We start from the raw sequence: 13,023 nt of genomic DNA, 5'->3' as shown, positions 1-13,023 counted from the left end.
TACACAATATTAGTGCTTATTATTGGTGGTGGTGTGTGTGTGTGTGTGTGTGTGTGTGTGTGTGTGTGTGTGTGTGTGTGTGTGTGTGTGTGTGTGTGTGTGTGTGTGTGTGTGTGTGTGTGTGTGCGCGCACAGTATAACCTGTATATGTGTACATGTTTATTTTGATGCAGAATATTCCATTTTGGAAAATGAATAATTGTAATGACAAAGTAATGCCTGTTGTAAAAGTAATAACCTGTTTTGGGGTTTGTTTTGTTTTTTTATAGTAAAACGGAGCTCTCTGAAACCAGCGCTGTACTGGAGGCCTTTAAATTCATAGAGAGTGCGGCCGCCGAGTTCAGCGACGAAGACGAGGATGAAGACAGCGACCCGAAAGACAGGACCATCATGGAATCCAGGACGGTGAGAGACGTCGCTCCCTCTAGGGGCGAGGACAACAACCCAAAACCCAGGTGTCCCAAAAAGTGACCAAAAAAACTCCTCCCGTGTCTCCTCCTCCTCCAGATCATGAGGAAAAAGCCTGCTTCTTCCTCATCCTCCACCTCCGCCTCCTCATTGCCGGCCAGCATGGACACCAGCGAGGACCCGGACACGGAGGAGGCCCTGAAGGGCTTTGACTTCCTGTCCAGCCCGGACGAAATGGACACCTCCCCGGAGTCCAGAGGCACCGGGGACGGCACCGACTGGGGTGAGTCACTGGGCGGGATGGGAGATGGTGGCGGGTGGCGGGTGGGGTCCGGTAAGAGCAGGGATGGTGCATGGTTAGAGTAAGCGAAACGTACTCTCAACGAATGAATGTTGTCGTACTTTTTCCGCGGTTTTATGCGCTAAAATACCGTATACACAGTTTTCAGTGACATTGAAGATTTTTTTTTTTATTTTTTTATTTTTTTATTTGTTTGCCAATTCCAGTGTCAACATTTGCTCATAGTCTGGTGATGGTAGTGCGGGGGGGAAAAACCCTCCTGTTCCATTGTTCACAAATCATGCTGTGGTCATTCTGTCCGAATCACGATGCTTTGACTTTTTCTGTGTAACCCATAGTCTGTGATCTCCTTTCCACTGTGTTCCCATAGCCCTGTGACCACACTGCGTGTTACACACACACACACACACACACACACACACACACACACACACACACACACACACACACACCCTCCCTTCCCCATGTTGGCATGGCGTGGAATCTGCCCGATTCCCCCGCAAGCTTTTTGACACGGTCCTACAACCCCTCCCTTGTCTGGGTGTTTTCGGGTATTCCCGCACGTCGGTTCCGAGTGACGGTAGAAAACGTTTGCCTTCAACAAGCGCCTGCTCCAAAAACTGTGTTTTTAGTCAGGTCAAGTGAGTGAAACCGAACACCTCGGCCTCAGCATCCTTCTCACTCAACAGGCAAACACGATTCAGTGTGCCCCCCCCGCCACAGCCAAAATATCTGCCATGGCTTCAGGGATGCTCCGTCTCCGTCCACTGCTCCCCAGCCACCCCACCCCCCTGCCTTCCCACCCCCACCTCGAGAGCTTCGTCAGCAGTTTTTATTTATTTTTTTTCATCGAGTGAGCGTACCGGCCGACAGTTCGCGGAACACCACCCCTCCTCCACCCGGCCAGGGCAGCACCTCAACCGCCTCTCGGTCTGGTTTTACTCCCCACACCCTCACCCCCACTTCCTTCCCTCCCTCCCTCCCCTACCCTGTGTAGAAAAGGACGAGCAGGGTCCCATTTCTGAGGCCTGGGATGTGGACCAGGGCCTGATAACCAAACTCAAGGAGCAGTACAGAAAGGAGCGCAAGGGCAAAAAGGGGGTGAAGAGTAAGTCCTACGGGGGCGCCTGCTGCCTCGCCTCCTCCTCCTCCTCCTCCTCCTCCTCCTCTCTCTAGAATCTTGACAATGCTCGGCCAGAGAAGCCTCCGATCAAGAGCAAACATTTCCACTCTTTCTCATCTCCTCAGCCTCCCAGCCGCTTCCTCCCTCCCTCCCTTCTCCGGCTCGGCTCCTCTCCTCTTGCCCTCAAGTGTCTTTTTTTTTGTTTGTTTTTTGTTTTTTTTGTTTTGTTTTGTTTTCCTCTGTCTGTTTCGTGGGCCAAAGACTGAAACGTGCTTCTGCGAAGGTGCGGGTGAATGGCTTTGTGTAGGGTCGGCAGAGAAGGGGTTTCTGGGAAACCGTGGCACAGGCCTCCAAAATCCAAGGAACCAAACTGCGTGAAAGCAAAGCGATGGGAATATGATTTGAAGATGAGGTTCATGCACCGTTGACATACGACGTAGCCATAGTCCCATTTGGACCAACGTGTCTTTTCACATTGCTATAATCATGATTAGCGAGTCAACTGATGAGGCCATCCACGATGACGTCACAATTGTCCACCACTTTCTCCAATAAGAATAATCCGTAACAATATAATAACCCATAGTTTTAGATTTAGGGATGTTAATATTTAACCGTTGACCGACACTGAGAATTAAAACTATCAGTTAAACATTTAAAATTATTTAAAAAATTATTTATTATTATTATATAAATTATCTGTTTCCTAAATACAACTCATGGGGGAAACACGTGCAACTAGGGCTGTGACAATAACCACATTTGGGTTGAGCTCATTCCCATCAACACCGCAAACAATAATATCAAATATATATATTTTTTATATTTCTTTTTTTTTTTTTTTTTTTTTTTGCTGGTGAAAGTTACAGCAGTGATATGAAATAATAACACAATAATCATTATTTAGTTAGTAGTTAGTCATCATTGACTGTCTTCCGTCCTTGTTCCTGTTCAAGGAGGTTCTGGTTGCTCCGCTACTGGGAGGAACAGTCCATTAAACATACAGTGTGGAGGATTTCTTTTGTGTGGAGGGTTATTATTATTTATTTCTAGGGCTGTACAAGACACAAAAATTGTGTCAGCCGATTCGGATTCGGCTGTTCAATGCAAATATTCTATGAGGGTAAACATATTTATTATTCCCCTTACTGATAATTATTGTAATTTGTAAAGTCCTTTTCTTTTTTCTTTTTTGGCGGGGGGGGGGGGATATATGCCCTAATATTTTAATATTGTTGGATGACCATTAATGATTGGTTAACAATGGTGGGTTATCATATAAAAATATAAATTAGTATCCCTAAATAGATTTCATCTATTATTTGACAGTTATGGCGTCCATGCGTGATGGAGGTTGATTTTGAACCGATTGGAGGCGCATGACTCGTGTCGGCACAAGCACGTTTCGGGCTTTAGATGTGGTGTGTCTATGCGCCATTTGTTGTACTGTCTCGACACACACACACACACTCTCCCGTTCCCCCATACGCTTCCAGATGCCAAATGGCTCCGTGCTGCATGCCCCACCACCACCACCACCACCACCATCGTGTTTTAGCCGACATATGAGTGTCTCACAAGTCGTCCACATCCTCAAATTTCGGAAAATAAACTCGACGTCCCCTTGAAAGGCCCTCATTCTGTCTTCCATTCTGACTTGTTAAAAAATGCCGCCCTGTCTGCTCAGCATCACTCACCATCAACATGATCTCCATGTTGAGCCTGCTGTCTGTCATCCATACCTGCACTGGAGTAATGCGTAGTCGAAGGCTGATGCCAGTAAAATATCTTGGTGCTGTGGCGTCGGCATGCAGACTGAGCACTGATCTGAGGCCAGGGAACATTCCGATATCACATTGTTAGGCCTGTGCTGGGCATTGTTGTTGCTTTTTTTTTTTTTTTTGTTTGTCTGTGTTTCTTTTGTTTCTGTTTTTTTTTTATCTTGTCAAAGCATCCAAGTCATCCAAACAGGTCACCTTCCTTCCTTCTTTATTTAGATCTGTCAGCATCAGCCGCTCACGTCTTTTCATTTCATCAGTCTTGTCTTTCAGGGCAATTCTATTTTTTACTCCCTCTCACCATTATCTTTTATCACTGTGCGTTTGTGCGTGCGTGCGTGCGTGCGTGTGCGTGTGCACGAGATTGTGTGTTCTCTGGCTGTCGTCTGGCGGTTTAGCAGGTCAGATCATTTCAGGCGAGGTTTGATCGCCCAGGCCTTATGTGGCGGTACCAGTCAACCAAACACATATTGAAATCCTTGGACATTTGTACTTTATTTTTTGAACAGTTAACGTAAAAAACAAAAGGTTCCAATGTTTTGTTTGTTAATGCTAATATAATGAATCATACTGTGAGTAGTAAATAGTGTTGGAAATTTAAATTGTTAAAATTTTAATGTCACATCTCACAATAGGCTGCAGTTAAAAGGTGCTTTATTCATATGTTTTGTTTCTGGTGGATTTCCAGATGTTTTTATTTTATTTTTATTTATTTATTTTTTATTAATTTTTTGCAATATTCACTTTCTGCCCATCTTAACCGGAATCAGAAGACAAGGTCAATACCAAGTTCATCCCAATTTGTAAAATAGCAATTTCATCGATGAGCCTAGCTCCTGTAAAATAACAAAAATACGACTTGGGACATCTCAAAAACAGAGTTATTGAAGCCACACATCTGTATGATGACAAAAAAAACCACAACCAAATAAAAAAGCGATCATGGATGTTTAAGATGCAGCTGCATTCTGAACTATTTTCTTATAATCATTTTTAAGCGTAAGTCCGTCCCTCGCGGTCTGGCGTTCTGTCGTACGGCCCCGCTCCCTTGCAGACACACGCAGCCACTCGCCTGAACATCCGTCTTTCTACCATTTTCAGTTCAACTAACAAGGATTCTCCACCGCTGTTTCACTTTTGCCCCCCACCTCACCCCACCTCACCTCACCTCACTTCCACAGTTTTTCCACAAAAGTTATTTTTCCTTTTTTTTCCTTCCCATTCAAGGCTTCTCTTCTTCCTTCTCATTCATACCTCTCTTCATGCTTGTCTCTTGAAAGTGCTTTTTGTGAATTTTCCTTTCAGCTTTTAACCCTCACCCCCCTCCCCCGCCCCCTCTCCATCCTCCCATCGCTCCCTTCTGTTGCTATGGTTTTGGTAACGACGCGGTAACCTGCCGTTTTGAACAGGGCCCAACCGGTCCAAGCTCCAGGACATGCTGGCTAACCTGAGGGACGCCGAGGACATGTCCCACATGCAGCCTCCGTCCACGCCTCAAGCCCGGCCCAGCGTGACCCGGCTCAACGAGCACGACGGGACTCGAACCGACGAAGGTGCGTTCGGGCAGATTCGGATTCACACATTTTTAGGCCTTTTGGCGTTTCAGTTCAAAATGTTTAATTTGGATTTTAGTTTAGATTTTAGATAAAAAAATAAAAAAAAATAAAAAAGTTTTAAGGCAAGGTGGATGTTTTGTGGAACTGACAGTGGCAGCTTCTGTTGTCACTCCAGGATTCTCTATTATTCGGCTCCCCATTGGCCTCCATCGCTATTGTAAAACAAGTCTGGAAAACATAGTTCTGAAATTTGAAAATTTGATCTAGGTCCAATGATTCCACACTTATGTATCATTAAAGAATTCATTAGTGCAGTAAGGTTATAGGTTATTGTTTAAGCCAGTATTGTTTCACTTACTTTACAATGGATTTGCTTCTAGCTCGCTGGTTAGCGTTGTTATGTTTGCAAATATTGCCAAATTGGACGAAGTTGGATTGTTTTCTTACTGCTGCATGAATAAAATGCAGCCTTGGATCCTCTTTTGTGGTAAAGGTTAATAAGGAAGTCCAAAAAATGTTCACAATGTATTGCACCACAGAATCTTTTTTTTTTTTTTTTTTATACGGTGTGTATATAGTGGCAGTCTTTGGACTTAATTAGTCTGTAATAATGGTTTTAATGTCGTCGCCCCCCCCCCCCCCCCCCCTCCCCCCCCACTCCCAGTTGAAGCACTGACGTTCCCTCCGACCTCCGGAAAGTCATTCATCATGAGCGCCGACGAGGCCATGGAGAGTGAGCTGGGCCTGGGGGAGCTGGCGGGACTCACCGTGGCCAACGAAGCCGACAGTCTGGCCTACGAGGTGAGTGACGGGGAGGAAAAGCTGCGGGAAATCCAGGCGTGGTCACAAGAACACAGAGATGTAGAGGAATGAATTATCACCATAACCTTGGTAAAATTAAACGCAGTATTTCCTTATTAATTCTAAATCAAGTATTGAAGAATATCACTCAGGGTTAATTACGTTGGCCCGAGATGGCAATCTAACTTAATTAGAGCAGATTATAACTTTTGTCGAAATATGACTTATAAGAATAAAAAATGACTACGTCACCATCTGGCAGTAACGGAGCGTCTCCTCCTCAGATCGGCAACAACAAGGACGCCCTGAGGAAGACGTGGAACCCCAAGTTCACCCTGCGGAGCCACTTCGACGGGATCCGGGGCCTGGCCTTCCACCCCGTGGAGCCCGTCCTGGTCACGGCCTCCGAAGACCACACGCTGAAAATGTGGAACCTCCAGAAGACCACGCCCGCCAAGAAGTAAGGACGCCCCCCGCCCCTGCAGTGATCATTTTGAAGGGTGATGGGCGCGGTCCGTCCGAACGACCTCTTGTCTTAACGCCTTAACCCCTCTTGTCCTACAGGACTACCTCTTTAGACGTGGAGCCCATCTACACGTTTAGAGCCCATCGGTAAATAACTCTTCTCCAACTCTCTTTGAAACTTGGCGTAGTATTTCAGAGCTCGTGTTGTGAGGGACTTTGTGTCATGTGGGGTTTTCTATGTCGGGATTGAGAAACACTCGCACGAGCGATCAGGCGTAATGACCTCAAGTCGTGTGTAGCGAGCGGTTACGAAACAACAAGAATCAAGAATCATTGCTGTTTTTTGGTATATTAGATATTGGACTCCACCATTTCAAAAGGGAAATGGTTATTTATGGTTATGAATTTGGTTATCTGATCGTGTCATGTGGTGTTATACTGGGGAGGTGACTCTCAGGGCGTGGTGTGTTATCATTTCAATGAACCCCGGGTTCCCGTTGCCAATACTGCGGCGTTCCTCCACCAGGGGAGCTGTGCTGTGCGTGGTCATGAACAGTACGGGCGAGCAGTGTTTCAGCGGCGGCGTGGACGGGACCATCCAGAGCTGGAACACGCCCAGTCCCAACATCGACCCCTACGACTCATACGGTAAAAGCGAGGAGGCCCCTCTCTCGAAACGTCCTCCGCCGATCCGGTAAACAAAGAAACTTTTAAAAATACTTTTATTAAAAAAAAATAAAAAATGTACATTTCCAGAGCCTTCGGTGCTGCGGGGGGCGTTGTGCGGACACACGGACTCGGTGTGGGGTCTGGTGTACAGCAGCGCCCACCACCGGCTCCTCTCCTGCTCCGCCGACTGCACGGTCAGACTGTGGGACGCCAGCGGCACCTCCCCCGCCCTCGCCGTCTTCAACCAGGACAAAGGTTTTGTTTTGCCCGCCAACTTCTACCGCCCCCTGGTAGTGTTTTTTTGCTTTTGAACATCACGCTTTTACATCACGTCCTGTGCGTCCCTCACAGCGCTGGGCGTGCCCTCCTCGGTGGACCTGGTCTGCAGCGAGCCGGCACACATGGTCACGTCCTTCACCAGCGGGCAGATCGGCCTCTTCAACATGGAGACCCGTCAGCTGGTCCTCAGCCTGGAGTCCCCGGTGGAGACAGGTAGGATGCAGCCCCTCTGTAAATCGATGCAAATTCAACCAAATCTCTGTGGCTTTGTCCCCAAGCTCCCAAATATTTCCAGGTGTCAATAAAAAGCTTTCCAATTTGCGAATCTACAAACACAGCACTCTGCATAAGATGATCCACTTATGGGGGTAGATCTGTCTCAATATTATTTGTGTGAGTAGATCGACAATCCCAGCATACATTAGTAGTCTGTAAATATAACACATAAAAAAAGAATTAAAAAAGATTTGGCAAATATAGAACGGATCTGTAAATACAGAAAAAATGATGCACAAATTAAAAAAAAAAATGAAGATCCGTGAGCACTTAAAATATTCTACTTATAAAGGAAGGAAGCTGTCTTGTCCGTCTGACGGTCCTTGGATTATCTCTACAACCGTTCATCCGATCTACATCAGACTTGGCATGTGTATCGCTGGGGACCCAAGGACGTGCAGTGTCGAATTTGGTGCAACTTGGACTCGCGACGCGTGTTATATTAATAAATAACAAGCGGACAGCGAGTCGCTCAGCTCAGCTGCTCAGCTCTGTGCAGCAGCGGGGCAGGGATTCAGGACTCTGCAACTGAGTCACTTACATCCGCACTCCTAAAGGAAGGAATCTCTGGCTGGCTGTCTGTGTCTATCTCTATATATGCATCTCTGTCTGTCTGTCTGTCTGTCTGTCTGTCTGTCTGTCTGTGTGTCCTTCGATTATCTCGAACGGCAACGCGCTGCCTCTGCGACTGAGTCACTTCCGTCCACAGTGCAGCCCGTTCTGAACAGGCACACATTGAACGGGTGTGCACTAGTTAATTAAAATGCCAGTTCGGTTTCAAAAATTGATTCACAAATACTTATTTGAAAGTTGTGGATTTTTCTGTTTTATATTTCCAAAATATCCTTGTGAGTCTACAAATGGTTTTTTTTGGGGGGGGGGGGGGTTGGTAAATGTGTGTTGGATTTACAGATTATGAATAATTATGAATGTGAATTGATAATCGATCCATTCACACTAATAATATTGAGACAAATCTGCCCCAATCCGCAACCATTGTTTGTCCTCTCAAACAGTGATAACTAAAGTAACTAAAGCGACATCCCCAAACTTTCTGACTGTCAATATTCACTTTTCCACTGCAATGATCCCTATTTTCACACATTCTGTTGCCGAAAACACGATAAACGGTTTCAAATCCCATCACAGTTTTCCTGGAAAAGCTGCGTCTTTGTCATCGCTTTGGGATGCAATCACCACAAAAAAATAAAATAAACGGGAAGCCAGTGGGACTCAAATCTTTACTGGTACAGACATTAAAATTCTCTCAACCACAAAATTGGTTGAGAGACAGCTGCGCCTCCTTGACTCAGCGCAGCTTGGGAGCCTTTCTGGCTTACTGGTCATGTTGGTCTCTACATGATGACTGTTATTGAGGTAAAGGTATGGAATTAGTCGGATATTCATTTGAGGTTGCTGTAATCATCATTCAGCACGCTTTTGTCCAAAGCCACTTACAGTTATTCCTGCCCTGATGGACGCACCCGTCAGGAGCGATGAGGGGTTGAGTGTCTTGCTCAAGCACACTACAGCGTGCTAGCAGGAGGAGCTGGGGATCCAACTGGCAACCTTCGCCTTGCTAATCGACCCACTCTGCCTCCTGAGCTACTGCCCCCTCTACTCTCCTGTATTTAGTATCTGCTCTCCTGTATCTACAGTTCTATCTTTCGTCTAGTTCTCCAGTTGCCGTAGGAAGTGTCGGTCTCTACTTTTCTTTGTATATTTGAGTCAGCTTTGTCAAATGGAAGCAAATCCAGTGTCTAGTGTGTTTGTTTTTTTTGTCTGTTTGTTTTTTTTTATACACCCCTCCCTCCCTCCCGAACAGGCACCCCGTGTCAGATCAATAAAGTTCTGAGCCACCCCACCCTGCCCATCACCATCACGGCCCAAGAGGACAGACACATAAAGTTCTACGACAACAACACGGGAAAGCTCATCCACTCGATGGTGGCCCACCTGGACGCAGTCACCAGCCTGGCGGTGGACCCCAACGGACTCTATCTCATGTCCGGCAGTGAGTACACGCAATCTAACCGCTACTACCCAGACAGACAGACAGACAGACAAACTTAGCCCCTGGGATTCATCTGTACGACACAAAGTCAGTTACCATATTCAACATCAATAAATCTGCTATTTTATGAATAAATTATAAAATAAATAAATGATAACTTTTTTTTTTTTTAATAACCCCAATAAAGGGCCTATAATTGCGTTAAAATGGCAAAGGCATGTTTTGGGAAAACAAAAATGAAAAGTTGTTAGAAGAGATAGTGTTGGGGTGGGTCCGACAGGCGGAACGGAGACGCAGGTCACGTGATGGCCACCAGGGGGCAGGAGCCGACCGCCGGACGCGACGACCGTCAACCACAACACAGCGCTGCCTATAAGAGAAGAGCAAACGAGGCAAAGAGATGAAGAAAGAACTTGATGTTGAAGTACTCAACGTTGGATCGTTGGCAACAAATGCCGATGTTTTGTAGATGAGCTGGACATAACCAATACTAATTGAACGTGTCTAGAACCTGAGGAAACACACGGGGAGACAGTTTTGTGGCCGAATAAGCCACTTTGTGCGCGGCAGTCTGCGGCAAATCTCAAAAACTAAACTCATTACATGACTCCAACGTTTGTCACAGTGACGACTCTGAGATCTGTAGAAGATACTTTTGGACCTTGTCACCGTCTGCAGTCCACGTTAAGGCATTTGATGTCATTTATGGAACAAATATATGTATTTTCAATACATTTTTTTGTATATATAATGATTTCACACTAATTGTTATTCCGCCATCGGGAAATTGTAACAGGGTCGTTACCAGGACCTTGAGGTGCTTGAAGTGCGTGAATTTTGTCCTCAGACGGTCGTCATTGTACATGCGACACATCGTGACGTCACAAAACATTTCCAGAATCGTTCTGACTTCATAGATGTCAGGGAAATGTACATTTAATCCAGCTTGGTTGGAAATAGACAATTATAATACTGTAGATGACAATGACATTAACAATTTATATATATATAAATATATATAATAGATATACTAATATAAATGATGGACAATGAGACTCAGATATTATAAATGGTTAAAAAAGATCACATTGGAAATGTATTGTATTTGTTTTGAGTGAAGTCCTTGAAAATGGAAAAAAATTGTGCTTGAAAGTCCTTGAAATTCATTTTGTAGTGCCAGAACGAACCCCGTCGAATTCTTCAAGCAAACTTTACGTGGAATTGCTTAAAAAATCAAATTTTTCAAACCCCCACCCCCACCCCACCCCACCCCCCAGGTCACGACTGCTCCATCCGCCTGTGGAACCTGGAGAGCAAGACGTGCATCCAGGAGTTCACGGCTCACAGGAAGAAGTTTGAGGAGTCCATCCACGACGTGGCGTTCCACCCGTCCAAGTGCTACATCGCCAGCGCCGGGGCCGACGCCCTCGCCAAAGTGTTTGTATGACGCGGGGGGGCGGGCAGCTCCCCCCCCCCCCTCCCCCCTCCGCAACACACACACACACTCACCGACGACACACACACACCGGTGCAGCCGATGGGGTCAGGGACCAACGGAGACAAAAGGAAAACAAAACAAAAAAGAAGGGTGGGATGGGGGCGGAGGGGGGAGGGAGGTCGAAATCCCACCACACGGTGCCCCCCTCCCCCGCCCCCCCGCCCTCCCCGAACTCTGAGCGGTTTTCCCGTCTGACTGAAAACGAGCCCGAACCTCTGGCCGGGAGGCGAGCAGGGGGGAGAGCTGCGACGGATGCTATGGACGCCGCCTAGCGCGCATTTAACCTTCCAGGCAGGCCCTGGTGTGACCACACCCCCCGGACCGCCCGACGCCCCCCACCCCCTACGCCCCCACGCACGCACACCCGGGAGTAGGCCCCACCACCACCACCACCACCAACACACACACACACACACACACCCGCATACAAACTTCATTCACGTCGAGTGTGAACTGGGAGGAATTAGGGTTGTTGGGTTTTTTGTTTGTTTTTGTTTTTTTTTTAATAAGGTCACCTGCCCCCGACTCTCATTCTCACCCAGAATCCTTTGCAGCATCCCATGCAGGACTGCGTACAGACCTCCCTCCCAGTCAGGTTTGGTGTCTCGTTGCGTTTCCAGGGCTCACTGGAGGCGCGTCGGACAAAGCGATCTCTCCTCTCGCTCGCTTGCGCTTTACCTTCCCTTTACTTTCCTTCCCTTTCCTTTCCATTCCTTTCCTTTCTGTTCCTTTCCTTTCCTTTCCTTTCCTTTACTTCCCTTTACGTTCCTTCCCTTTCCTTTCCTTTACTTTCCTTTACTTTCCTTTACTTTCCTTTTTATAAAACAAACAAACAAAAAACAGTTATTGACAAATGTGCCTTTGCTTTAAAAAGGTCTCAAAACGCTATTTTATCTTGCTTCTTTTCGGGGGATAAGGAGGTGGTTTGGGGGGGGGGGATTAAAAATTTCCGGAGGGAGGTTGTCGGCGTCGTCCGTTTTAACAAACCATTTGGATGTACAATTACATACACTTATAATAAACAAAATATATATTCAGTCTTAAAAAGAAAAAAACCTATTGTGCAGCGTGAGTTTGAGTGGTCTTTTTTTTTTTTTTTTTTTTGTGTGTGTGTGTCTGAGAAATCTGAATTGTTTTTTGTTTTTTATTTCTTCTGTATTTCAAAGCGAAGCTGGCAGAGTGACAGATTATTGAATATATTGCCTGTATATTAAACATTTTCAAGTAATTCTACACATCAGAGGTAAGATAACACGCGTATGTCTCCCAAGTAAACCATTTTTGGTTATATGATGATTTCAAAACTGGTCATAAAAAATAAATGTCCATTTTAGGAATAAATAATTGATTTTCTTTCTTTCTTTGGGACAGTTTTGCTCTCTCGTTTTTAACTGAATGGCTTGTGCTGTATGTAGTTTGCCCCCAAATCGTGCGGACACACCTCAGAATATAGAACAGTAGTCAAATGTCTAGCGGGGAGGTTTCGTGGGGTTCACACGATGGCGATTTTTAAATAACAAAGCATCCGAAACTAAAAAGAGAGGGTTTTCGGGGGGGGGCATGGGCGTGGTGTGACGGTATGTACTGTAAGCAATGTGCAGGGACTTAGGATCCATGATACTACAAATCCAGATATTATGTTGTTTATGTTCAGTACAGCTTCAAATGAGCCACTTTCTCAGTCACTGGTTTGTATATGAAAGTCTGTTCGAAATAAAAAAAAGAAAAGGAAAAAAAAAAAAAAACAACTGCTGTCAAACCATTGCTTTGGATCCTGGTGACATTGTATTTTTTGTTATTTTATCTTCTCTTTTAGAAGGGTGCCCTGCAGAATTGCCACATGAAATAGTTCAGT

At 45.7% G+C, this 13,023-nt stretch overlaps 1 protein-coding gene across 2 annotated transcripts in view; it reads left to right on the top strand.

Moving 5' to 3' along the window:
- The window catches only part of LOC307242426 (striatin-like), a gene marked incomplete at its 5' end in the record, with an annotated part of 42,702 nt that extends 29,830 nt beyond the window's left edge, over positions 1-12,872 (top strand). The window contains 12 exons of one of the 2 annotated variants that reach the window (XM_080016907.1): positions 270-405; positions 508-691; positions 1,707-1,817; positions 5,020-5,163; positions 5,831-5,967; positions 6,252-6,427; positions 6,532-6,579; positions 6,959-7,080; positions 7,189-7,356; positions 7,453-7,593; positions 9,482-9,670; positions 10,948-12,872. In XM_080016907.1, coding sequence (XP_079873033.1) covers positions 270-405; positions 508-691; positions 1,707-1,817; positions 5,020-5,163; positions 5,831-5,967; positions 6,252-6,427; positions 6,532-6,579; positions 6,959-7,080; positions 7,189-7,356; positions 7,453-7,593; positions 9,482-9,670; positions 10,948-11,117 — 1,726 coding nt within the window. In that variant the 3' untranslated portion in view covers positions 11,118-12,872. The remainder of the gene's footprint in view (positions 1-269; positions 406-507; positions 692-1,706; positions 1,818-5,019; positions 5,164-5,830; positions 5,968-6,251; positions 6,428-6,531; positions 6,580-6,958; positions 7,081-7,188; positions 7,357-7,452; positions 7,594-9,481; positions 9,671-10,947) is intronic. The other variant, XM_080016906.1, reaches the window with a different exon arrangement.
- Between the last annotated feature and the right edge of the window lie 151 nt (positions 12,873-13,023).

Source organism: Zeus faber, assembly GCF_960531495.2.
Source record: "Zeus faber genome assembly, chromosome: 16".
Taxonomy (NCBI): Eukaryota; Metazoa; Chordata; class Actinopteri; order Zeiformes; family Zeidae; genus Zeus; species Zeus faber.
Note: the sequence above shows the minus strand (reverse complement) of the source record. Positions and strands in the feature narration are given on the sequence as shown.